This window comes from Cydia pomonella, chromosome 15 (assembly GCF_033807575.1).
Source record: "Cydia pomonella isolate Wapato2018A chromosome 15, ilCydPomo1, whole genome shotgun sequence".
NCBI classification, from domain to species: Eukaryota; Metazoa; Arthropoda; class Insecta; order Lepidoptera; family Tortricidae; genus Cydia; species Cydia pomonella.
The window spans coordinates 10,638,799-10,664,634 of record NC_084717.1 but is presented as its reverse complement, the minus strand read 5'-3'; the positions used below and the strand labels follow the sequence as shown (position 1 = coordinate 10,664,634).

Below are 25,836 nucleotides of genomic sequence, written 5' to 3'. Positions count from 1 at the left end.
AAGCGTGCACAGCGAGATAAAATTAAAAGGAGCAATAACTATCCTAAAATTATAAATATATATATTTATAATTTTAGGATAGTTATTGCTCTGTTTTTCTGTTTTTAACAAGTGCTACGACGCTTGCAAGAGTAGCACGCCATGTCTTCTATCTCACTCCACCCGTTGCATAAATACTGTGCGTTAGTTGAGTCTGGCCGCCGATGCAGACGCATGCCCCATAGGACTTTTAATACAAAACAGGGTCAATAATAAGTTCACTCAGATTGATTTTTTCCTTATCTAAATTCATTGGTCTGATCATGACCAACATTAATAACTGATGATCTGTATTCAAAATGGGAAATTATGGCTGCCATCTTGAATTTCTTCATTTTTGCTCTAATCATGATCAACATTGATATCTGAGGATCCGGAAGGTTTATTATGAATTCATAGTCAAAACTGCTAAATATGGCCGCCATCTTGAATGGCTTTATTTTTGTTATTTTTGATATAATCATGTAAAAATTGATATCTGAGGATTCGAAAGGCTAATTAATAGGACCTAAAGTCAAAACTATAAAAAACCGGACGTCATCTTGAAGTCCTTCATTTTTCCTCTAGCCATAATGAATTTTCAATTATGAGAATCTGAAAGGCCTAACATAACTTTCCATTTTTTTATAAATCGCGTCAAAACTTCTACTTCATAGATTTTTTGATGAACCGCCAAAAAGATTTTCAGTTCGGTATAAACTACTAGAAAATATATTTCATTTTACATTTTCTTATTGAACTCTTGTACTGATGGACAGTCGCAATTTTCACTTGAAAGTTTCCTTTCAAGTTCAAAGTACAATAAAAATACGATTTTCTTGATGGTCGCCTCGTAGCTTGCGGTATAAATCATCAAGTTTTCTCTTAGATACACATGTAATTTATAAAGTGGGTTTGTCGAAGATTTCAAAAGGTGAACCTTGTAACCGTGACAACATTGTACGAGTACTTAATCTATTTGTGTTCTTGTAAAATATAGTACGTAAAAAGATAAAATCTTCGTAAATGTGATTACAGATACTTAAGTAAAGGTTTCCTACTGGATACGTTGTTACACTGCTTCGTTGTCGACGTATAAAACTGTACATAGATGGAGCTTTTACTGGGGTTATTAATTTCTGTGGAATTTTTAAAGATACCTTCTAATAAAATTGAAACGGAGATTCGTGAAATGGAATCCAATGGGAATGGCAAAATGTGAATATTTTTTTTGACTTGTTATATACCTAACAAACTGTTTTACTGCTAGTATAAATAATATTATTAACCATGTCCGTTACTTCAATATATTGACTTGTTTTCACGTTATGCCATTTATATTGAATTCCATTATGTAATGGGATACTGCAAGTAGGCACTAGTACAGAATGGACAAATAAGAGTGATACATTTTTAATTATATGAATGCAAAATTTATTAAATATTTTTTCATACATATATTATTAAGGCTTGGCAATTCTATAAGGAAGATAATTTCTGCTAAATATTTACCTCTAGCAGCAAGCATTTTTGTTTTTAATGTTTGTGTTGTTTAAAACACGTTGATTTCACGATTAATTTCAAGAAACAGTGACAGTGATTGGCAACCAGATTCCCCAAATTTTGCAGCTCAAGACTTATTTCTGTGGTGCTATCTAAAATTACGTGTCTATACTAAGAAGCTGATGGAATTTAAACAATTAATTCTGTCCACCTGACGCAAATTTACTAAGATAATACCGAAAATGTGCGAAAATTGCTTAAAATTACGATGATAAGGGATCACATTTGCCTGCTGTTAGTTGTAGACGTTGGTCAGACGTTATGTTCCACAATATATTTGCCAACCCTGATAACAATCCTATATTTTTAAAATAACAGTTAATATTTTTTAACTTAATATAGTTAACATTTAAAAACACCTACTTACTTATTTCCCATCCTGTATAATTAAATTGAGTGTATAATATCCCATTAAGAAATAACAAAACTTGTTCACTAATCAAAACTTTTCTCTCTTCTTCTTCCTCTAAAGTTTTTTTTTTTTACAAATGTAAAAACATATGTGTGTCCTTGTATGTGAGTTTTCATATTTTTCTCTGTACTTGTACTGTAAAACGATACTACTTGCCAAACATCATAGTTCTAAGACAATAGTATCCTATAATTTTTTATTCTCTTGAGATTGTCGGAATATTCGTTTTGTGTGGCATAAACGGCCGTATCTTTTTTTACGTTAACTTAAATGTTTGATTTTTTCACAGCTCCAAGGGACTGTAGTGTGGTTTTAATTTCAACTCGATACCTCCGTGTTCCGGAGATAAAGGTTCTTGACAGTCAGGCGTACGGACAACAAAGTGATCCTATAAGTGTTCCGTTTTTTTCCTTTTGAGGTACGGAAGCCTAAAAATCTAATGATATACCTAGAGGAAAAGCAGACGAAACCAAAAACGGCCAAAAGATGCGGGTGATATTCAAAGAACATGTTTTGTAAGCCCTTTGAATTAAAATGATTTGAAATGTAGCACCGGGATAAAATCTTTCAAATCTGCATCGTAAGAGGTTTATATTCTCACATCTACCCTTTGCATGACGAAGGAAAAGTTTTTAGCTTTGATCTTTTTATAAAGTAGACAGTTTTGGGATCGACTTTTCGCTCAGTGCAACACGATGGAAAGAGTTTTTATTCTGCAAGTCAGCACACAATCGTTTGACGCTAGTACGTAAACATATAAATCATGTGTAGTCAGACAAAGGGTTCTAGGTACTAACACTTTACTTTATTTGTATATATTGGCATTTTTGTGATTTGAGCTGATTTTGAAACACTGTAAACCACAGATCATCTCAACATATTAGTAAACTTGCGGTCATTTTAAGTTGTATCCACGTTACAAAATACCAAATAAAATGGTAACCTCATGCTCTTTAAAAACGCTTAGTAATGTGATGTCTGTTTAGTCTTCGCTTTGAACAAAGGAGTTACTTAGAATCTCTAGCAGGTAAACCGTCCAGTAACAGTCGGCAACTTCTCTCAAATGTTTGCTCTCCGCGTAATTATGTGCTCACTTGTCAAACTTAGTTGGGCATCCATCGCGCCGGCCCCGGAGTACAACAATGTTACGTAACACTATCTCGGTATTTAAATCCAGATGTTCCTTGAGCGGAGTACAAAGTTGTTAGTATTGTTTTAAAGGAAAGAAACAAAAACAAAATACATTACAACCGGATAAACATCATCTATAGACCTGTTGCTAAGCCTGGTGTAATCTAGTGCGAAAAAAATATTACAAACTATATCGCTATCCAAATCGAGACGTCGCTCGACTTGAAAAAAAAATAGAGGCAAATCCATTAGCAGTTACATTAATCCTTCATTTGTTGGCCAAAGTCAAAGTCAATATATTCTTTATTCAAATAGGCCTAGCAACAAGCACTTTTAAATCGTCAAGTTTTACAAATATCATCTTAATCTTAATATCAAAGCAATTTATTGATGCAGTTATTATTTTTCTCAAAAAACATTGAATTATTATAGATAAGTATATCAAACTTAATATGTCCATATGTCATAACATGGTCAAATCGTATAAAAGTAGAAAATAAAGTTTTTTTTTTTCTATATGAAACAAGACACCTACCTTAGCCTACATAAGTACTTTATCTACCTTATATTTATTTTCAGTTCAGTATACCCAACCCAATCGACACAATATTGACCCTCATTCCCAATAAATATTTGTGCACTAGTGAATCTTTGACCCTTTCCGCCCCAGGCCCCATATGTCTCCCGCCACCTATAGACAATGCTCGTAGGAACAATACCCTCGGGCTGTACGACTCCATATATCTCGGGAAGTTTAAAGTTAGTGCCTGAGTTGAGCGCGTATCTGCGTATCTACCTATTACGATCAAGTTCCAGAACGTGCCTTTATCGGGAATGTCTTTAGAAATTTTATTTGTTTCGTCGCACTTAATGTGTTTCTAAATTACCCCTTCTTGGAGACATTTGTAACAGCGCTTCACAAAGGAGTGCCTTTAACCAGCCCGCGTAGCAAACATGCCAATCGTTAACGCTCTGTAGCGAACGAAACGAAACTGTCATTGTCGCACTAATATGGAAGAGTGGTAGAGAGAGATGACTACGCTACGCTACTGTCGCGAACGTATTGCGAACCGGCTAATATTTGCCAACGTCATGGATCGAGTAGATGGCGCTAGTAGTCACGTTTAAGTTAAATAACCGCTTCTAGGTAATTGGGATTTTTTGGCTGAAGTTGAGAGGGTAGATGAGAACGACAGTAGGAAAAAGGAGGTTGTGTGCGAACAAATCTACGGCGGAGTGATATTTGCTTTTAGATCAAGTCAAGGACGTTCTTATGGTGTTATTAGAATAATGATGTGTCTCTTGTAGATTTTGACCATCGTCATCAGTACTCAGAGTGAACAGTGATCCAGTGAGGCTAATATGAACTTAAGGTAAACTTTGTGTGAGGAAAGGGGTCGCTATAAGGGGAGGTTTGGAGGCGACTATTAAGCTCAAGAAACCAGGTGGATAATCATGTGAAACTCATTTACACGTAGGTAATAAAGTCGGACACCAGCACAACTCATATCGTCATCTCACTAACGTCCAGGCCTCGTATAGGTATGTAGTATGTTTACATATCGCTTTCCAGTATCCGTAAAAGCATTAGCTCATTCGATAGGTTAATAAGTATGGTGAGCTTGACGACAGCTACAGAGCGTTAACGATTAGCATGTTGGCTACGCGGACGGTTCCGAAACTACTAAATACAATCGTGCAGTCACTATCTATGAATAAAAGGACATTTATTTATCTTTTTGTTTTGCCCCAAGGATTGAAATTGGTATATAATGCTTTACCTATAATCATATCACATATATATAAAATAAATAAATAATAATAAATATTATAGGATATTATTACATGCTTTATCTATATTCATTAAATCTACTTTTTTAAACAACAAGAGTAGTTTTTCTTTTGTAAAATAAAACTTTCATAGACTAATGTCTTCCATGCAGATAGGTACCAGTATGTTATCTTACGAATACATAAGACAACCTTGCTGCATTCCATTTAGTGCTATCTCAGCGAATATATTTGCTTATTTTGAAGATAACAAAAGTCTTGTATTGGCAAAATATTTTGAGCAAAGGAAGAAAGTATTTCGTGCACGCGTAGCTAGAAACTTGCGTCGTATTTCTAAAACATTCTGTCCTCCAATCTGAAAGCAGGAACTTTACACTGAAAGCATCGGAAAGTTTGGTTATGAGTTAGCCGTTTTGCTTATTATCATACAGAATAAGAATGCTTTTGCGACGAACGGGGTGCTCGTGAAGTCATAACAAGGAGTTATGGGACCGATAAAACGATTCGTTGCGAGAAAAATACTCGTAGAATGGGCTTGTCTACCTGTAGGTACTTACACTACCGTTAACTAATAAGGGCTCTTCTACACGATGGCCCATCGTACGTCAGTCTAAGGGACGCAGCGATGCCGTGGAATGAGATAGCAATATCACTTACTCCCTCTAACGCATAAATGCGTCCTTTGAACTGGCCTACGCTGAGCTTTGTGTAGAGGAGCCATAACGGTCCAATTCGACACGATACCGATCTGTCAGTGTCAAAAGTGACGTGTTTGGTTGAGGAAATGTCAATCGTGTCGCTGTGATATCTTATAAGCATTGTTCAAATTTTGCCAGGCGTGTGCCACATAACACATTCACTGCCAAGAACACGTATGTGTGTTCATTTTGTACTGGAAACGCGGCGCCCGGCACCGAAAGTGATAATCGATGGACGTATTTTTGGCGTCGTCTCATATTAAAACAAAACTGTAAACAAACTTGCTAGACATCGATATAGAGTGGTTTAGGTCGGTTTTTTATCGAAGATTGGCTATTTACTTGTTTGTGACAAAGTCGCGGGCATAAATTACTAAACTAGTTTAAAATATAATAATGTACCAAGTACCTATCTATTGAACAACAATAACCAGCATAACATATTAACCCTGCATATCTAAAGCTACGTAATCTTCTTTGAATATGAGTATTTCCCTCCGTCGTGATGCTGCTGCATACATTTTAACAGACCTTTACGTGTTATCTAATAATGTGCGTCATAAATGAAACGCTATTTGTAATTTTACCCTCTTATTCATAAACGTCTACTAATCCGCTAATAATCGTTTGTCCCTTTCCCTCATACCAATAGGTCGGAAAGGGACAACCGATTATTAGCAGCTTGTCAACTTTAATAGACGTTTATGAATAAGGGGGTTAATATATATATTCCACATATTACGTAAAATGGATAAATTATTAGATATCACATCCGTACGTGCGCTATTATAATGGCAATAGGGTGCTATTATGTCAAGGCTTTTCGCTTTTCAACGATTCAGTAGATACATAATTTCACATGATTTACATGGATAGAGAACTGAACCGATTTTCATAAAATTTTGCGCGTATATTACACCGTTTTTTTTTAACTTCGTTAATTTCAAGAGTGCATTCCTGAGCTGAAATTAAGTTACTTTCTCAAAGATACAGGTATTCTAATTAACTCCATTTTGGAGCTAATTTATTTTTATCTGATAAGGCCCCTACGACTGAGTACAGTTGCCCTAGGGCCTGTTTACATATATTAATTAGTGTTTAGTATGAGTTTATATATTTAAGGTTAAAGATGCTATGGTTGTCTGACTGAATAATTTTCCTATATTTATATTGTATAGTTCTATTATATTTTTTTACTTCTTTCCAATTTTTTGTGTATTAGTATTCTATAAACTATGTATTTAATAAATAATAATAATAAATATTATAGGACATTATTACACAATTTGACTAAGTCTCACAGTAAGCTCAATAAGGCTTGGGTTGAGGGTACTTAGACAACAATTTATTTATATCATTTGTCTTGCTGGTACCTTGTTGTACATCTACTCAAAGGTTAACTGGAAGAGATCCCCCAAAAGGTTTAGTTCGCCTTACTTCTTACTAATAGGGTTGTTTCCATCTACAAATCTTAGGGCAGAATAGTATCCCAATAAATTATTATGGATTATAAGAACATGTTGAACTACCTTTAGTGGACCTCTAATGAGCAGATTTTTGTAAATATTGAATTAAAAATATCTTTTAACACACGTCACGTGACCCAAGTCGAAACGACATTGAAGATTCTGATGACGTCACACCTCACGGTTTGACACTGGGGTATAACCGCGAAAATCGAAGTTCGTCATTGCGGGCATTTTTCTCTGTCATTCTAATTACGTCTTAGTAAGAGTAAAAGAGAAAGATCCCCACAATATGCGATTTTCGGTTTTCGCGGTAGGTCCCCCGTTGTCTATTCTCAGTACAAAATTTAATACTCACGCCGTTGCCATTTTGGTGGTGGACAATTAATTGAAGCTTCGATATCTGCACTAAAAATTAACATCATAGAAATGCTAATGGATAATTAATACTGTAACTCAATTATTACAGAAAACATATTTTATTAGCAGCTTGCCCACCACCTAAATGGCTACGGCTTGAGTATCAAATTTTGTATTGAGAACAGACAACGGGGGGCGTTGGTGTTACGTGTGTATGTACCTATATACTTACTTTACTCTTTGGTATGTACATAGTTATGTGTATGGAAGGTAGAGGCAAGGAACAGAAACTCCTTAGGCAGATTTTTGCAAAAGTGTCCAGCTGTCAGCTATAAATAATAGTTCCAAATCTCTCCAGAGTAGCGCTAGAGTAGCTAAGAACCTAGGCGTTATTGACGGAGTGAAGTGCGCTGTCTATGATTAGATTTTTTTCTCAAGTATTCTAGGTATTGTAGCGCCACCTATTTATGGTTTTGGGTCTGACACTTTTTGGTATATGGAGATTTTGTTCCTTGCCTCTACCTTCCGTAGTTATGTGTCAAACCGTAAACTGTGACGTCATACAATTTTCAAAAAGCGTTTTGGGCGCGAAAGCATGGGTCTAAATATATTTTGTTAATTTAACATATTTAAAGCCGTTTTTAGGGTAAAAGTTAAATTTTAGGGCAACTTTTGGTTAATATAGGACAGTGGTGGGCAAACTACGGCCCGCGGGCCAGTTCCGGCCCGCGCAAGGGTTTCATCTGGCCCGCCGCCGATTCTTCGAAATAATTAGTATAGGGCTCGCGACATAACGGTTTCAAAACAAAATGCATTTATTCTGCAGTTGTGGCCCTCCTCAGATTTTTTTTATTTTTCTGGCCCCCCATGAAGAAAGTTTGCCTACCACTGATATAGAACGTATTACAAGCCTTTCAAAAAATTGGAAACAACCCTATTGTACGTTACTTGTAATATTATGTATTTTTGTGCAATAAAGAGTTTACTACTACTACTACTACAAATATATGAAAACTAACTACCTATATCATTTAGTTTCCTTAAATGTACTTAGTCATACCCCGAAGTGAACGCAGTTTAAAAAACCAGCCAAGTGCGAGTCGGACTCGCACAGGAAGGGTTCCGTACCATTATCTATAAAAACGGTCATCCATCCAAGTACCTACTGACCCTGCCCGACGTTGCTTAACTTCGGTGATTGGATGAGAACCTCGAGATTGGAAAGAAATATTTAGTTTATTCTGTTTTTAGTATTTGTTGTTATACTCGTAGCGGCAACAGAAATACATAATCTATAGAAATTTCAACTGGCTAACTATCACGGTTCATGAGATACAGCCTGGTGACAGACGGACGGACGGACGGACAGCCGAGTCTCAGTAATAGGGTCCCGTTTGACCCTTTGGGTACGGAACCCTAAAAACACGGTATATAGAAGGGATGAACGTAGAGATAATTTATTTTTAGCAACGAAATAGATCGGAGTCCACGTGGATGAGGCTACGGGCACAGTTAATAATTATATAAAACTGGCATTGCGATTTTGATACACTGCAAAGTTGAGAATTGCCTGCAGCACGTGCAGAGAAAACAAAAAATATAGAAATTTTTCGCACACATTCCTATACGATCGAGGTCTCTAAGGATTAGATTTTTAAAGTTTGAATTGGCCTCCCGAAGCACTTTCAGAGCATATGTTTTGTAGAAGTGTTCTACGAGTAGGAGGTCAAATCTTTCCGTCAAGAACATTTAGGAGGTTCAATTATTTATACAAAATTAAAAAGCCTAAGTATGCTATACATTAAACAACTATACGTAGTTTATTCCAGACCAGGCGTTTTATGAGCGAATGAAATTAATTCATTCTATTGTAAGGATGGCTCTAATGAAGAGATAATATTCTAATTAGGCGGAAACTTATACATCATATAGCGTTCTATAGAATCAAGACAAGCCGCAAAAATGTCTCCTTTTCACAAAGGGATCGTGCCGTAGATGCCAGGAAAGCTTACCGTGAATACTGGTATTTTCATTATCCTCTGTCGTAGGAAAACTGAAACGTCAGACAACAAGAGAATTTAATTAAAAACCTTTGTTTTTTCACGATCTACTTTGCTTGCTCAGACGGCGCCGTGATAAGTAAGTCAGCCGGCTTAATTTGACTTGAAATTTCATAATAGAAGAGTTCAATCTTTGTTTTTATGTAAAATAAATAAATAAAGTAAGCCTTAAAAACCTGCATACATCTGCGAAGAAATTCAAAGGTGTATGTGAAGTCCCCAATCTGCATTGGGCTAGTGTAGCCCAAACCCTCTCACGCATGAGAGGAGGTCTGTTCCCAGCAGTGGGACGTACCTACACATATAGGCTGAATTATTATTTATTATTATTAAGCCTTTATTACTGTTCTACAGTGATAACAATATTAGGTAACACCTCTAGTGTTGCAGGCGCCATAAGCCATGGTGACAACACCATATATATGGTGAACACCATGGTTAGTATGATATTTGGTAAATGTTAGTAAGACATTGATGGTGATATCAAAACTATTCTGGATTATATTTTTTTAACTGTTTGTATTCCCGACATTGTACAAGCAAGTAGGTAACTCAAGTGAGTTTAGCATCATTAAAATTATCCAGAGTATGTAGTAGATGACTGCATAAATAGCTCTAAAAGAGGGCGGGTAAAAATGGTTGTCATATTTATATATTTTTTTTGTTTTTACTTTGAACAGAACTTAAATTATTTGTCCCCAGAATCCTGGTCCGAGCGATCAGCTACACGGTGCATGGGCTGATCCCGGCGTCGTGCGTGTTCGCGGACCGCTATAATCGCGAGGAAGTCGTTCGCTCGCTGGGCAAGGAGGTGAACATCAACCCGCCGCTCATGCTCGGCCAACTGCCCGACACGCCCGAGGAACTACTAAAACTGGATCAGGTATATACAATGGTGTGTTCGACGACCGCTACAGTCACGAGTTGATTGTGCACAAGGAGGTACTTAAACATAATCTTGCCCCCAAGTGGAACAACAAGCTTTTTATATGATGTCCATTCACCTAGTAATATTCTTCACCTGCTGAGCTTGCGTACTTGTATTAACGACTGATCTCTGAGAAGAGTGAGAGTAGGTACGGCAATAAATCGCCATTTGTAGCCAAGGCATCGTCGGCAGCGTAAAACAAAATAATTCAGGTCGTTGTGATTCGACTACATGGTATTGAAATAAAGAAGATTATTAAGTATTATGAAATCAGGAAGTAATAGCACAAAATAACTCTAAAATTACAAGATAGCCAGTTATTTTCCTTTGAGAGGTCGTCCGTTATCTCGATCCCCTAATACATAATTAGGTACTTATTCGATTCCTATATAATTATTGTACCACACTCTTTGTTATCAAACAGTTAACGTAACAGAATTCATAAGAGCTGGCGCGAGATTGAATTGTCAAAGTGCTCTCATAAAATCAACGCCAGCTTTCCTTACTATAAGTTAATTGAATTGAATATAATTCCAACAAAATAATTGAGAATATTATTCTAACTAGCTTGACTTATTTTCGTTTTACAATGAAATTTATTAAATTGTAGACGAATTTTCTAACATCGTAACACATTAACATTTTTTTTAATAATTTATCCTTGTTTTGTTTAAAGTGAATTTATAATGTTTCCGTCTCAATCTCGATTGTTGTGCGCTCGCTAGAAGTGAGTAGCTCCTGACATTTAAACAATATCGTTCTCTGTTGAATTATTCCAGTAGGCAACACGCCAAATGTTATGCTCATACACAAGACAATGTGTTCGTTACGTTCATTTGGCGGGCCGCCTCCAATTTGGAAACTTAATTAAATACCGCACCAAAATTGTGCAGTCTCGATAAACCGTAAACATCGTTTCTGCACCAACGGATTTAATTTCAACCCAGAGTAAATTTAAGGTTTACCGTACCAGCGCTATATTGGACGACGAAATTTCTCGGAAACAAACTAATCGCCGATTCGAATACCTGGCCATCAATAAATCGAAGTCTATAAACGAAGCAATCTATCGGCTATACACAACTAATTCACGGCTCTCATTCAGCATTAATCCCGCGCCGAACTTGGAATAGCAAGTAAATTAGCAGTAAAACCTTTTCTCGGCGTTGCGATTGTTTTTTCAGCTTCCAATTACGAATAAACGACGCCGCCGCTTACAGCCGTGAAACATTAATGAGCTCCGTTAGTCGCGAGGCAGGGCGACGCCGCGCCGTCGGGCGAGTGTGTCACGCGCCCTGCCGGGCCTGGCCTGGGGCTCGAGCGGTGACGGGAGCGGGCACACACGGGACTATTACAGCTCTTATAAACGGAGCAACCATCCATACTTATTATTATAAATGCGAAAGCTCCTTTTGTCTGCATGTTATCGTATCACATCTAAACTGTTGTTTATTAAGGCTAGGCTTTAATAAACTTTCGCATAATATTGGTATACATAATTATGTATAGGTGTATATACATGTGCATGTGCTAGTATGTTTGTAATTTGCCCTCTGGAGAGAACGAGGATAAGATACAGATCGAATTCCACTCGAAGCGGAGCCACATGCACTGCTAATACACTTGCCTTGGATCGATTACCTTGCCTCGATTTCAATAATTTAAAACTAAGTACACGAGAACAAGTTGAATTGTGAAGACCATGGGTTTTACAAGGTCTAGTTTAAATCAACCTAATTAAAAAGATAATATTTATTTGTTAATCTACGATATATCGTAGATATTAATTAATATGGATTTCCGCAAAGTGACGCCCGATTTAAAAAAATATTTTGTTAAATTAAACTTAAGAAATGTTTTGGGCCTATTACTTTGACCAAATCCGGCGATGCTGTCGATGTGCAGTGTCCATTACTTGCTGTCATGGCTGGAGTGGAACAGACAGACGCTTCTATGCAACTAAGCCTATTTATTTATTTATTTATTTAATCTTTATTGCACAAAAGAAAACAATCTTATAGTACAAAAGGCGGACTTAATGCCTATGTAAGGTAAATAAATGTAAAATAGCTACAAATAAATAAGTTTTATTCATTTAACGAACGAATTGTTGTACGTACTTTTAAAATATCTGTGTGTTTTTCTACTCTAAAAACGTTAACGGATATACCGCTCGTCACTAAAAGCAACACTTCCTACTTACGTCAAGACTAATCACGGTAATGGACTAATGACGAGTTAGTGGCGAAACTATTTCGCTGGGAGACACGACTGTAAACTCCGATCCTCGTCGAGATGAGGATCGCATTAAAATATTAACTCGAGCGCAAACTTTGTTTCATAAAATTACTCTGCTGATATTCTATCAGGACATCTGACTCATGGAACTTTAGTTCCACGTTATGGAATTTCTAATAACGTTTCATGTTTCTAAATGCATAGTAGATTATACAGTAAGAGAATGAAACGACTCATTTTATCCATGGCAATATAGCCATTCGAGCCGTGCCTAGGCAAGTAGGCAAGGGTCGATATGTCACCTATATCGGGTATGGTATTCGTGCTCTATTTTTTATTGCGTAATAACTACACAGAAATTTCATTTACGATTATTTTCACGAGCAATAATATTTTTTATCTCCGTCGAACTAGCTTAGAGTTTGTTGGCAGTACTGTTAACTGTATTAGGTAAATAAGATAATAATATCTTACAAAGTAGATTAGGTATAGGTACCATCGTCAACAATATTAACTATCAATTTCTAAAGCTTATTGTAAAGATATAAAGATTAGTTCAAAGTGTTGCTTTTAGTACTTTTATTCATTAACATAAAATATAAATACCAAAATTTAGTGCAGTCTAAAAATATCCATATATAATGATGAACTTTCCCAGCATGATAAATGAAAACGTGATTTACATAGCAGCGAAAACACCTGCTGTTTATGTAGAAAATATGATATGCGAAATGCGTGGTTTTCTATGCAAATACGAATAATGCAAAATGTGATGTTGAAAATGCAAAATCACGACTTTTAGCTGCTAAATAGGAAAATTGTACTTGACGCTTACGAGACAGGAATGCTAAATTCGCTCTTAAATACATTTATTATAGCTCGCTTTTGTGTGTATTTAGTGAATTTACGACGGAGTTCGTCCGATCCAATGGGCTGCCAATTTTCATTAGGTCCGGCCAGAGATATCATTGAACGTAAGTGGAAATTTGGTGGGTGCGCCCATACCCGGCCCTGCGTTTCGAATGAGCATTAAATTTTGTTGATCAAGGAAATGTTGGTTTAACAAATATAAACACAAAAAGGATTATGTCGCAGAATGGAACTTCAAACGTGATCTTGACTATGCACATAGATAGGTACTTTAAGAATCGTAAACATTCTCTTTATAGAAACACTTTAAAGTTGATACCCATGTCATCGCGAGCTTAATAAATATACAATCACACGCTGCAGCAAAAAAATAACTCTATTTTTTTTGTACTAGTAGATTTTCGCATATTTTATAGTATTAGTAGATACCTAACCCCATAACCTCAGACAATTCTTATTATACGTCATCTGAAGATTCCTAAGTCATAGATTTAAGATGATTGGCGTCTCTTATTTCGCCTTTCTACGTATTATATTGTTAAATGGTAAAGTAATGAGTCTAATCCATTAAGACGACACGAGGCACATGTTATGTCGCATATCTCATTCTTCGAGGTAGACACCTACATTACATTATAATAAGGAGATACAATTTAAGTGACATTCTTTAACTTCAAAACTCTAAGAAATAATTAACATTAGGGGCCACTGCTTTTATTTTAGAGTTATTAGATGTGTAATAATGCGCTGGTAGAGTTTTAGAAGGTAATTAAATACTACCGCTTTCCGGTTCCTTTTCAAATGATGAATGGCGACGTTTTAATATTTTTTAGGACAATGTCTATTCTTTTATTTTCAGAACATCGTCTGAAGTAATTTAATAAATGTTACCGGGTTCGCGTTATGAAAGAATTTTATAAAACTCTTTAAATGTCCGTTATGCTTGTCCCTTAAATTACGGTGGAAACTTCTCTATCGTGTCTCTCATTCGATTTCCTGCCCCGCCTACTTACAGCATTGGAAATTGTAAAGCATTTTTTGTTGTCAAAGAATTTTATAAGTAGATATTACCTGTACAACTGTACAGCTAAATGTCTGTCCAATTTTCCGTGAGCCCTCCTCAGCCGCGCTCGACATCGTTATTGACAGGTCTCCCTCTCGCCGACGTGTGTTTCCTTTTCTGTGACGTAGTGTGTATGTCCTTTACAAAAGCTAGCCACCCCTCACCTATCTGAAAAGGAAGGTACGTTGATATTTATTTACAACGTATCCTTTAAATCGATTGAACACATGGCTTACTGTTATGATTTGGAAACATGAAATTTATTTGAGAGTAAAATCACTATTCAAAGTTCAAGATTTCGGATGGCTTATCGCTTATCAAAGCCAGGTATACTTCCCTTTGGTAATCTATGCGGTTACATACTATCACTACTCCAGGTTCCTTGTTAAATCTTACTCCATTAAAGTAAACTGCGATGCACCCTAAAAGCAATTTATTTTCGAGTGGCTTCAAATTGTCGCAGAATTATTAAAAACGCCCCGCGCCGTACACGCGTCAGACCAGTGACGACCTGCCGCTCATAACTTCATTTCTCTTTTCCCAGGAGTCTACCTTTCTTCGCATTCTTATGAATTTACAATATCAACGAAACAAGAAAACTGTCTAAGTCGCTCTGTATGTCAACTAGTTACTAATTCTGAGAACAAACATCTGAAGTCACCGTGAGAAACTTTGAATTTCCCGAAGGTTGCGAACTCTTTTCGTAAATTATAAATACGGTGTCAACGTCGACGCGATTTTGTTGTCAGAACCGATTAACCTTTTATATCATTGCTCGTCCTACAACTACCATTATACATTTTAATGCTGACGCAGCGAACCAGACATACTTTTTATGTCTGCTTTATTAGATAGCAGTACGGCCATAAACTGGCTTCTCATCAGGCGAAATGTCCGTCTAGGTACTGTTGTTTTTAAGTAACGTCTGATACATACGTGATCTTTACTTTGTCTCAAATTTATGTATCTGTCTTAGACAAAATGTACCTCATTGTCGGTTGTGATTAAAGCGTTATGTTATGACACAAATATGTAATTAGAAATTGCCCTCATTAAAATTCAATAAAGTGGTAGCAACTCCTAAGAGTGACATGACATATGCTTAGAATACTGTATTAACATACACGAAAATGTTAACTATGTTCCAGCCGTCTAAATTGGGAATTCAAACTAGTTCCAATATTCCAGTTCGTTCATCCATATTGCAGTGTTCGGGCCATTATGGTATTATAGTTAGTGCTAATTGAAACGGGCAGGTCGCCTTTCGGCAGCGGTGGAAAGAGTGGAATACTGTGTCGTGCCAATTTAGATATTATTGCACGCTGTCAAATGGCTCACTCCAGCTAGATTATTACCCACTCCAAAGTAGGAATAGCCAGTCAGATTTAAACATTGAATTAAGATTCTAAGTAAGAAAGTTTTTGCAATGATTTGGACTTTTTATGCAATTATTTGTTTGTATGATTATGAAGCCTAGCTGAGTATTGATAAAAAAAAACTAAAAGCTTTTTTATTTTGCGTTTTACTCGTGGAATCATTGTTCAGACAACAATTTTAGTCTTATAGAATTGCAGAGATATTTCAACTATTTCAGGACTTTGTCGACGGTTCATGTTATACATTTTCGGTTATTATAATTCCTGTAAGCAATGGATGATCCTCATAGGGTTAAGGGCTGTTAGGTAAACACAATGCAAAAATATTTGTAAATATTAAATTATTTTCCTTAGGCATTGAATTAATATTGCTGTGTACTGAGATGGAAAAGATAATGAGCGGCATCTCCCAAGTGGGTTATACCATGGTAATATTTTTGATAGCTGGAGCCGAGATAGATTACTTCCTCATTCCCTAATCCTCTGATAAGTTGCATGTCATAACCTTACTCGTATATTGTCTTATGATCGTAATAAGCTAACTTAATAACGCTTCGAGATCAATATCCAATATTTGAAAGGTGGAACAGGGTGAAAGACTATGAATACGTTATTTTTTATTTTAAATGGTTTCGCATAAAACCCTCGGATACGAAACCCCAAAGGGTTCTATAGTTACAATAAGGTATTGGAGATCGAAATTGGATTGTGTATTGATTTTATACATATAAATTTAATATAAAAAAGGATTGATTTAATAATAAATAAATATAATATTACTTATATGGAAATGTGCATATAAAATGATCCGTTTACATTATTTTATTGTGTTGTTATTAGGTGTTCCATTTATATGACATATTTTTTCCATTGCATATTTTTATAAAGCACCATTTTATTTCAGGTATTCATAAAGTCGGAGCTCAAAGTGGGCGTGATATTCGTCAAGGAAAACCAATATAGCGAAGAAGACATTCTGGACAATAATGAAAATTCGCCAATGTTTGAAGAGTTCTTACAAGTGCTCGGTGAAAAAGTGCGGCTAAAAGGTCTATACAATTCTATTAATATTTCTATCAGCTATAAAGGCTAAGAAGGGCATGTATTGTTATTACTTGACGACGTAGTCGGTATTGACCCTGACTAAGAAACTTACGAGCCTCATTGGAACCGCGATAAGGACAACCATTTTGAGTCTCTTTGCAAATACCCGTTTTGATTATACTCGATAGCTTAGTAAGGTAGTGTAAAGATATTTGTTTTGGGCTTGCATATTTTAGCAAATCATTTTACTTTAATGGGCTTTTTCATGAGGCTTATTTTTATTATACCATTATTACCACCACTTATTTCATTTTAGGTTTCGACAAATACAAAGGCGGTTTAGACACCGTCCACGACCTAACGGGCCTGTACTCAGTGTACACGAACTGGCGAGGTATTGAGATAATGTTTCACGTATCGACTTTGTTGCCATACGAACGCCACGACCCTCAGAAGCTGCAGAGGAAGAGGCACATAGGGAACGATATTGTGTGCGTCGTATTCCTTGAAGCGGACAACACTGCCTTCTCGCCGGCTTGCATCAAGAGCCATTTCTTACACACGTTTATTTTAGGTAAGTCTGAAATCCTAACTCGACAATGTATGTAGGTACTCATGACAGTCATGAGCAATATAATATCATCAAATGCAACCTTCCTTAGATTATACTCTGTATCTTTAGGTATTTAAATAAAAGTAAGTTTATTTATATAATTTGTACATATTCGGGTAGTTATAATATTTTATTGGTTAACCAACCAAATACAAAACGCCTGGATCTGTCACTGAACTACCTGACTTTAACCTACATTATTTGACCATGTAATGTTTTTATCTACCCTCAACTGGCTTAAGGAACCACTTGAGGGTAGATTTTTTAAACTTTTATTTAGATACCTAAAGATATAGATTCAGATTCAGCATTGTATTATGTCTTATTTATCGCTATGTGACGGATGTATGACGCATCAAGTTAAATTACCTACATTAAATACACTTAAAAGCAATTAAAACGGGGCACTATTTATATAACTTTCCATTGGAAGTGACCTCTTTTTATTGCTCAGAGTATATAGTCTATAAAACTTTATAGTAGCTAAGACCATTATAAACTTAGATAGACTTAATGGGTAGGTATCGGAGATCGCTACACGCTTAGTCTGCGGTTCGAAACAAAAACACATGAGATTTTCGCTGAAATTCAATTTTGTAGTTTACTTAATAACATTTTAAATGGTTTGAAAGTATGCATTGCCTCGTATCGATGTAAAGACACGTACGGGACGACTACATAGTCCCTTCGGGGAATATAATTATGATAACGATTTGTCTGTCGTTCCCGCAGTATTCACTGTAGGCGACATTCTTTTGGTTTTACATTCTCATAACTATAGTCAAGTAAAACTAGTACCCCTTCCGAGGTAAATGCTTTTCTGAAAACACAGGTAAATCATATTGCAGCAGTTTCCCGATGATGCACTTTCTGCAGTTAGGAAAAGGGCGTTTATAAAAATGCACCACTATCTTGAAGCAAGTTCTTGTCGGAACTAGCTTTATTTTCAACACTTGCTCTACGACTAAATGTAAAGTATGTTAGTAAGTATGATTATGATTTGCAGTGCGGGTATCGGCACGGATAAAACGACGGCCCACCAGGTATGAGGTGTCGGTCGTAACTCGGGACGAGGTTGGTGCATACAAACCCTACCTTTGGGAACAGAGCGTGTTCGACAAAGGACCCATGTTCAGGTAATTCAGCTGCATAGTGATACTAGTAGTCTTCGGTAACTGTACCTAATATATAGAGACAACGTTACCGTTATCCTCATTCCAGTTTAGTGTTTAGGCAAAAAAATACTTACCAACGAAATCCACCAGCGACAATATTGAGGATTTCAGTCAAAGTGAATTTAAAATTTCATAGTTGATACTCAATTGTACCCTTTGGAGTAAGTTTTCCATTCAAAATAACGTTTAAAGTCCGCTCAGCAATTTCTTGCACCCCTTGATGTTTTTTGTGCCTTACATCTAAGATGCATTGAGATAACTTCGAAAGCGGAGTACCTATTATGAACATTGCTTATCCTATCTATTAAAATAGACGCACTTTCTTTTGTAACAACACTACGCTAGATGTCATAAGTGTTGCAGTAGCGTAAGTGTTGCTAAAGTATGAAGTGCTTCTGGTTTCCTAGATATTATAGGCATTTTCAAAATTACCCCACTTTCGAAGTTTGTCCAATGACCCTGGATAATAAGCTATCAGGCACTAGTCCATCGTTAAATGTTGGATAATATCTTACAGAGAATGGCTTCTCACAAAAATAGTAAATGGAGAAAGAGCGTCATATTCCGCCCCGAAATTTGCGAGGATGCAAGAAAGAACCCGGAGTCAAATGCTAGAAGACATCGTAGCTAACTTGCAGAATCACGCCGAGACTGGACAGATACCTAAACCATATAGGAGAGGTATGTTATCAATATCGTCATCATGATCATCATAATCTCATCATATACTCGTATGATTCCTATCGTCATTGGTTTTCACTTTAAATTTTACAGTTGACCAGTAGCGTCAATGTCTTCATAGGTACTTAGTCGTTTGTGTTTGCCCTCATCCAACTTCTTCGTTGTGTACTCGTATCTTGACTAGTTCACGGATAATATTACGATCGTATTTGTCTATGTAACAGCGTGATAATGCCAGTGTCCGCCTCTTTCAATTGCGTAGTATTAAAAAGTGACATATACTCTATCACGTGATTAATGCTGTCCATAATACGCCTGCAAGTTTACTTTGTTAAAGTCCGCCGAAGTGACAATCTCCTTTTTCCTCCATACAGTATCGGTTCTATAACTACTTCAACACGTGGCGCACACTGCCATTGGCAACTTTGTAAATTTTATTCGTATTAGGTCCCTTAACCTATGCTTCAATCTAAGATTTGGTCGACGGTTTAATCCGCAGGATCAAAACTTATGAGTTCACTTCAGGTCACTCTGAAGTAACCTTTGATGGTTTCTAATTTATCAACTCTTAACCAGTTTGCTAACTCTCGTAGATATGTAGTTTCAAACTTTAAGTACTAATGTTAGACATAGTTAGAAGCAATTAATTGTTATTGAAATCCGTGCAATTCAATCTTACTGTGATCCAAGTCCAACACAATGAATAAAGGAAGGAGTAGCAATCGTTTTCTGGAAAATTCTATAGTTGTACCTACGGGAAGTCTTGAATATTCCTAAGCGACAAGAGATTTATTATATTTTACATTACCTTTTCAGGTTCTTGGCGCCCTATCGGACATATGAGGCCGTCATCTCCTCTTCTCGACTCGGTGCGCGATCAGTTTGAGGACTACGACCAGCTCGCGAAAGACTTTACAAGAGTGTTCCTCAACAACGAGTTAAACGTGGCCACTAACGCACAATTGTTCGACGTCGTGTTCCTCGTGGGACAATCTAAGCAGAAGACCAAATTTATTGGAGTGAGGGCGATATTAGGGGTTAGGAGTAGGTGAGTTGGTCTCTTTCTGTTATTTCTCTCTGAGTAACGAGCTGAATGTTGCCAACATATAACCGCTGCATAATATTTATTTACGATACAAGTGCAGAAAAGAGGAAATTCGCAACGAGTTGTGATGTGTGTTAGTAGTTAGTAGTTGGGTGGTGAGTGTTTTAAATTGACACGAGTTGCGAATTACCTATTTTCACATGTAACGTACAACGTTTTACAGTACATATGGCTCTTTAAAGTTTCGATATATCCACGGAAAGTGCTCATTCCCGCACGCGTGCTGGAAAGTAGCACCATATGTACTGTTATGTAATTTACGGTTGATCAAGTCCGAGATTATGAAGTTCTTTGTATTATGCAATATATTACCTATATATATTTCAGAGTATTCCAAGAGATGTTGTACGGCATCCAGACCGGGTTTGGGTCGCCGCAGGTGCCGGTGGCGGAGCTGCTGGCGCGGCCAGCACCCACGCTGCTGTCGCCCACGCCAGCACGCCAGAAGAGCAGCAACTTCCTGCAGGTGCCCGACATCGAGTCGCCGAGGTCAGTAGGATGTCCATCAGCCCAGGCTCGGGCCCCCAAGTGCTGGTGGCGGAGCTGCTTTCTGGCCAAGATTGATTTTTGGTGGCCCTCTGACACCGATGTCTCTACTCTTCTTTCTATGGCTCTGTCCAGTTGAGCCATGTTCTTTTTTATAGCGCAATGACATGTTTTACGTGCATGCATTGAAGAGACGAGTTAACTCCTACATACAGTCCTACCTGATAAAATGACTCCATGAATTCAACTTAGTCCAGTAAACCTTACTATTATGTTTCATTTGATATATTTCAGGCCAAAAAGCGTACCCAGTTCTCCCATGGTGAAGCGAGCTTTCTCCCGGCTAGGCACGATCACCGCCGGTTGGGGCCGGTCCATACGCAAGCAGCACTCGCAGCTCAACGCCGACGACAAGAAGAAGTGGGCCAGTTCGCAAGATTGCTCTAGTTAGTACCAACTCAATCATTCGTAATTGTCTCCCAAATAAATACCCAAACCTCTCTATCGTCAACCTTATACAGCAAAGTCGCCTGCATTTTTTTGAATAGCAAACTTTTTATTTTGTGTAAAATGTACGTTCTCGACAATCTAAGAGGAGTTTATTGTTATTGTTTCCTCTTTAATTTTTTCATAAAAGTTTTATTTCTAATTTCCAGATAAAGAAGGAAAAGATAAAGAAAAGGATAAAAATGCGGCGCTAGCAGTACCGAGACTTTCGGTGTGCGCTGATGCCCAGAAAGTGGACCGTGCCAAACTTGCACAGACTGAGGTAAGCCAATATCAATCTACACCCAGGCCAAATCTATGGAAACAAGCTTATATGACTATAAATACTGTATTCATGCGATAGACTTTAATACTACTCATTGACAATTAGAAAACAAAATAGTATTAATTAATAGTATTGTGTTGTGTGCAACAGGTATGTATACCTAAGGGTTATTAAAATTTAAGGGCCGAACTCTTACAAAACGAAATGAATTTGAGTTTTGTGTAGACAGGCCCGAGAATTTTAAGACCTAATTATTACCATTGCACACAATATTTTGTCTAAGACACCAATAAATACCAAAGTTAATTTTTTGTAGATCTTTGCCTAGAAGTCAGCATAAAATACAACAGTTGCATTATATTGTATACTTGAATATTCCTAACAATACTGTCCGCAGTATTGTAAAATGTAAGCCTGGCTGTGTGCGCCTCGCTTCTTATGAAGTTGATTTCGACCTCACTGGCAGTCATTTAATAGACAAATAAGTCCTGTAGTAGAAAAAACGGTTTTATTTAGCTTTAACCCGTATATACGAGTATGTACCTAGCGTATCAAGTCCCCGAGACAATGACTTAATATGATATTTTCAACCTTTGATCTTAGAATTCTGATTCTGCAGAAACGCTAATTACCTTAACCGAGAGTCGTACAAATTTGCCGCAATGGAGACTTGCTAAGCCAGATACGATCTAGAGCGAGGATCGCAGCCCCTCTCTCGCAAGCGACGCCCTAACTCCCTGAAAAAGGAGCGAGCCTCTGTTCATAATTGTTCCACGTTTTCCAGTTTTCTATAATCGAGTTCGACCCGGAAACGTTTCGCATCCTGCTGGACTACCTACATACAGGCAGCTGTCCGCTGACCTGCGCGTCCATCCCAGGGCTGATATGCGCTGCCGAGCACTACGACCTGCCCGAGCTGCTGCAGGCCTGCTTCCACCATGCTAAGCAGTTCCTCAGGATAGAAGTGGTGAGTTATAGTGATGCTGGACTACATACACACCGGCTGACCTGCTCCATGTCGTAATGCTCATCTGAGCATTACGACCTGCCCGGGTTGATACATGCGTGCTTCAAGCATACCAAGCAGTTTCTCAAGGTAGAAGTGGTAGGTACTTATGGTAAAAAGTTGATAGAATAGTTCAACAACCAACATTTTTTTGTAGTAATAACTGCAAACAAAGGTACTCTTGTTATTGTGCCTCGCATACCCGTAGTACTCCTGCTCCGAAGTTGACATTGAGGGACGCAATACCGCTGCTTTCTTGACATCTAATATTTAAGAAATATCGACACGAAAGACAAGGAAAAAGTGGTAGGGGTGTTTTGTGTAGCAGTTCAATTTGCTCTGCTTCCACCACGCCAAGCATTTCCTGAGGACAGAAGCAGTGAGCTACAAGAAGGTATACTTTACAATACAACAGCACACCTATTAGGGTGCCTCACATACCTGGGGGCCTAGCCAAGATGACAATCGTTGATCGAAAACGACAATCAAAACAAAGATAACACAAGGTGCCATTTCAGATGTATTCCACAGCATTTTATACTATGATAGCCCAGGAAGACTGCTGGAGCTTAATTTTTTTAAATATTTTTACATTACACAAGCAACTACTTCTTGTCATTTTATGAGCAACTAATGTAAGCGGTCGCACTAAATTTGTACGGGAGCAAGATATGTGGTGACCTCGATTGTTTTATATGCTCCGTCTCTGAACTTGAATCAACAACACTGTTATTCGGGTATCATTTGCCCTCGGTATCTGGTAGAGTGGTCATAATACTTTTATACCAGTTCAATCTTGGGCACATGTATCTTCTTTGTGATGCGACATTCACCTTGACTTAACTAAGCAGGCAGGTAAGGGTAAGCGTAAAATGGCATGCATTCGAAAATCGATTTGATCTATGCGTCAAACCTTGTGACACTTCGGTTTTCTAATAATACGAGCTATATTTGTTATCTTAAATCTGTGGATGGATGATATTACAAAGAATCTGATGATCAAAAGTGCATTCACCTCGCCAAGCACTTGGAATCTAAACATCTTTAGATAATAAGCTCCCATGGTTTGAATAGTTATATATAGAAACTAAACCCACAGACTTAACCTGAGTTAATTGAAAACACGTCTTTGGCTTATATCCTACGTATGTAAGTGTATGATGCAAGCGACGTTGTGTTGTTGCAGGTTTGCACAATGCTGATATCGCTGGAGAACTACTACTGGCGGTACACGTCGGCGTCGGAGCTGGTGAACATGATCCTGGCGTTCACGGAGCAGCGTGCCTACGCGCTGTTCCAGACGGCCGAGTTCCTCAACCTGTCGGAGTCGATGGTGCAGATGATCATGTGCCGCAACCTCGAGGTGCCCGAGGTCCGCAAGTTTGAGGCCATGCTCAGTTGGGCGCGCAATAAAATCAAGGTCAAGTCCGCCAATAAGACTGATGCCAAAAATGAATTTAAATGCATTATGGAGAGGCTCGCTCGGGACCTGAAGCTGTACAGGATCTCACCGCAGGAGCTGATTAAGGTGGTGCTCCCGTCGAAGGCGATCAAGAACGAGCGCATCTTGGAGACGCTCATGTACCAGGCCAACTCGGGCATGTACCGGATCCAGGACAGCTACATCGAAGCCTGTCAGCAGCGCCTGCAGAAGCAGGACTCGCGCTTCTCCGAGTTCGAGAGCTTCGACTACGGCATTTAAACGGAGCTGTGAGGATTATCAGTGTATTAGATAGATTTTGAAGAGAGACTGGCCTGCTCCTTCTCATAATGTGGTATGTTGAAGCCTTCTAAAGTATTATTGTTATAGATGTACTCGAGTAAAGGTGCGAGAAATTATTGTACACTTCTCGGATACCTATTCCTTGTTGTTGTTCATTGATACCTATATATATTTTTTACATCTAGACGTGTTCAGCATAATCATCTCTATTTTTGGTACCATGAACTTTGCGATACGTGTGTTGTTTCGCAAATAAAGACACCCGATCGGCTGGCGTGGTGTCTTGTCAGTTTATGTCCACACAGATGTAGTTCGACTGCAACCACGTGACGTATACATACCAGTACTTATTATACATATCACCATTCCAGCCTATATTCATTATATTTTTAACCAATTGATCAAATTAATTTTTTTTTTATGATCCTAAGGTACAAAACAATGGTTCATGTAATAAGGGGTTTCAAAAGTTCAAAAGTTGTTGGTTACGAACGCTAAAAATGGTTGAAAAAAAAAATACATTTTTAGCGTTCTCTACCCAAAATGGCAAAAACGGAACCCTAATAGTGTCGCCATATCCGTCTGTCCGTCCATCTGTCTGTCTATCCATATGGCACAAATGTAATATACTAAACAGTTTCCTAGTCAATAGTAGTAGTTAGTTAGTAGTAAAATATTAAACTTGAAACGTGTATTTTGTGAACCGATATGTAGTTCAGAAGTAAACAAAAAAAAATGTTTAGGAGGGGAAATATCACATATATGACTATAAGTGAAAAAAAAAACATTTTTCAGTAAGAATCAACGTGTCGATAAATCTTTAAAAGTAGAAGTTGCCAAGAGCGTTTTTTGAGTTAGTTTATACTTTTGTAAAAAATCGCTCCGAAAGTCCAAAATAATTTAAACCGGGCGTCCAAAAAATATGAAAAAAAAAATATTTTAAAGAGTTACCGGTTGAGCCAATGTGGTTTTTTTTTACAAAAAACTAATCTTATTAAAACGACGTAAGCACCGCAAATTTAGGTACGCCCTTTGGCTATCACATGAAGGTACGGAACCCTCTATGACGCGTGGTCCAACACGCACTTGGCCGGTTTTGCAATTCACGAGAATATTATATAATATATTCTTAAATATTTATTTATCATGAATCCAGTCAAATACTAATTTTAGTATTGACAGGCGCATTCGTGAAACCCCTTATCTATCCACGAACCGTACTTTATCATACACCTCATTGTTTCATGCAAACGCGAC

The 25,836-nt window shown here is 37.5% G+C and overlaps 1 protein-coding gene across 1 annotated transcript in view; it reads left to right on the top strand.

Moving 5' to 3' along the window:
- LOC133525772 (uncharacterized) overlaps positions 1-25,057 on the top strand; it is a 333,725-nt gene extending 308,668 nt beyond the window's left edge. The window contains exons 10-20 of the mRNA XM_061862154.1: positions 10,202-10,382; positions 16,879-17,023; positions 17,335-17,592; positions 18,638-18,767; positions 19,324-19,487; positions 20,304-20,535; positions 20,920-21,081; positions 21,373-21,524; positions 21,735-21,847; positions 22,635-22,817; positions 24,043-25,057. Of these exons, the coding sequence (XP_061718138.1) occupies positions 10,202-10,382; positions 16,879-17,023; positions 17,335-17,592; positions 18,638-18,767; positions 19,324-19,487; positions 20,304-20,535; positions 20,920-21,081; positions 21,373-21,524; positions 21,735-21,847; positions 22,635-22,817; positions 24,043-24,558 (2,236 nt within the window). The 3' untranslated portion in view covers positions 24,559-25,057. The remainder of the gene's footprint in view (positions 1-10,201; positions 10,383-16,878; positions 17,024-17,334; positions 17,593-18,637; positions 18,768-19,323; positions 19,488-20,303; positions 20,536-20,919; positions 21,082-21,372; positions 21,525-21,734; positions 21,848-22,634; positions 22,818-24,042) is intronic.
- The last annotated feature ends 779 nt before the right edge of the window (positions 25,058-25,836 follow it).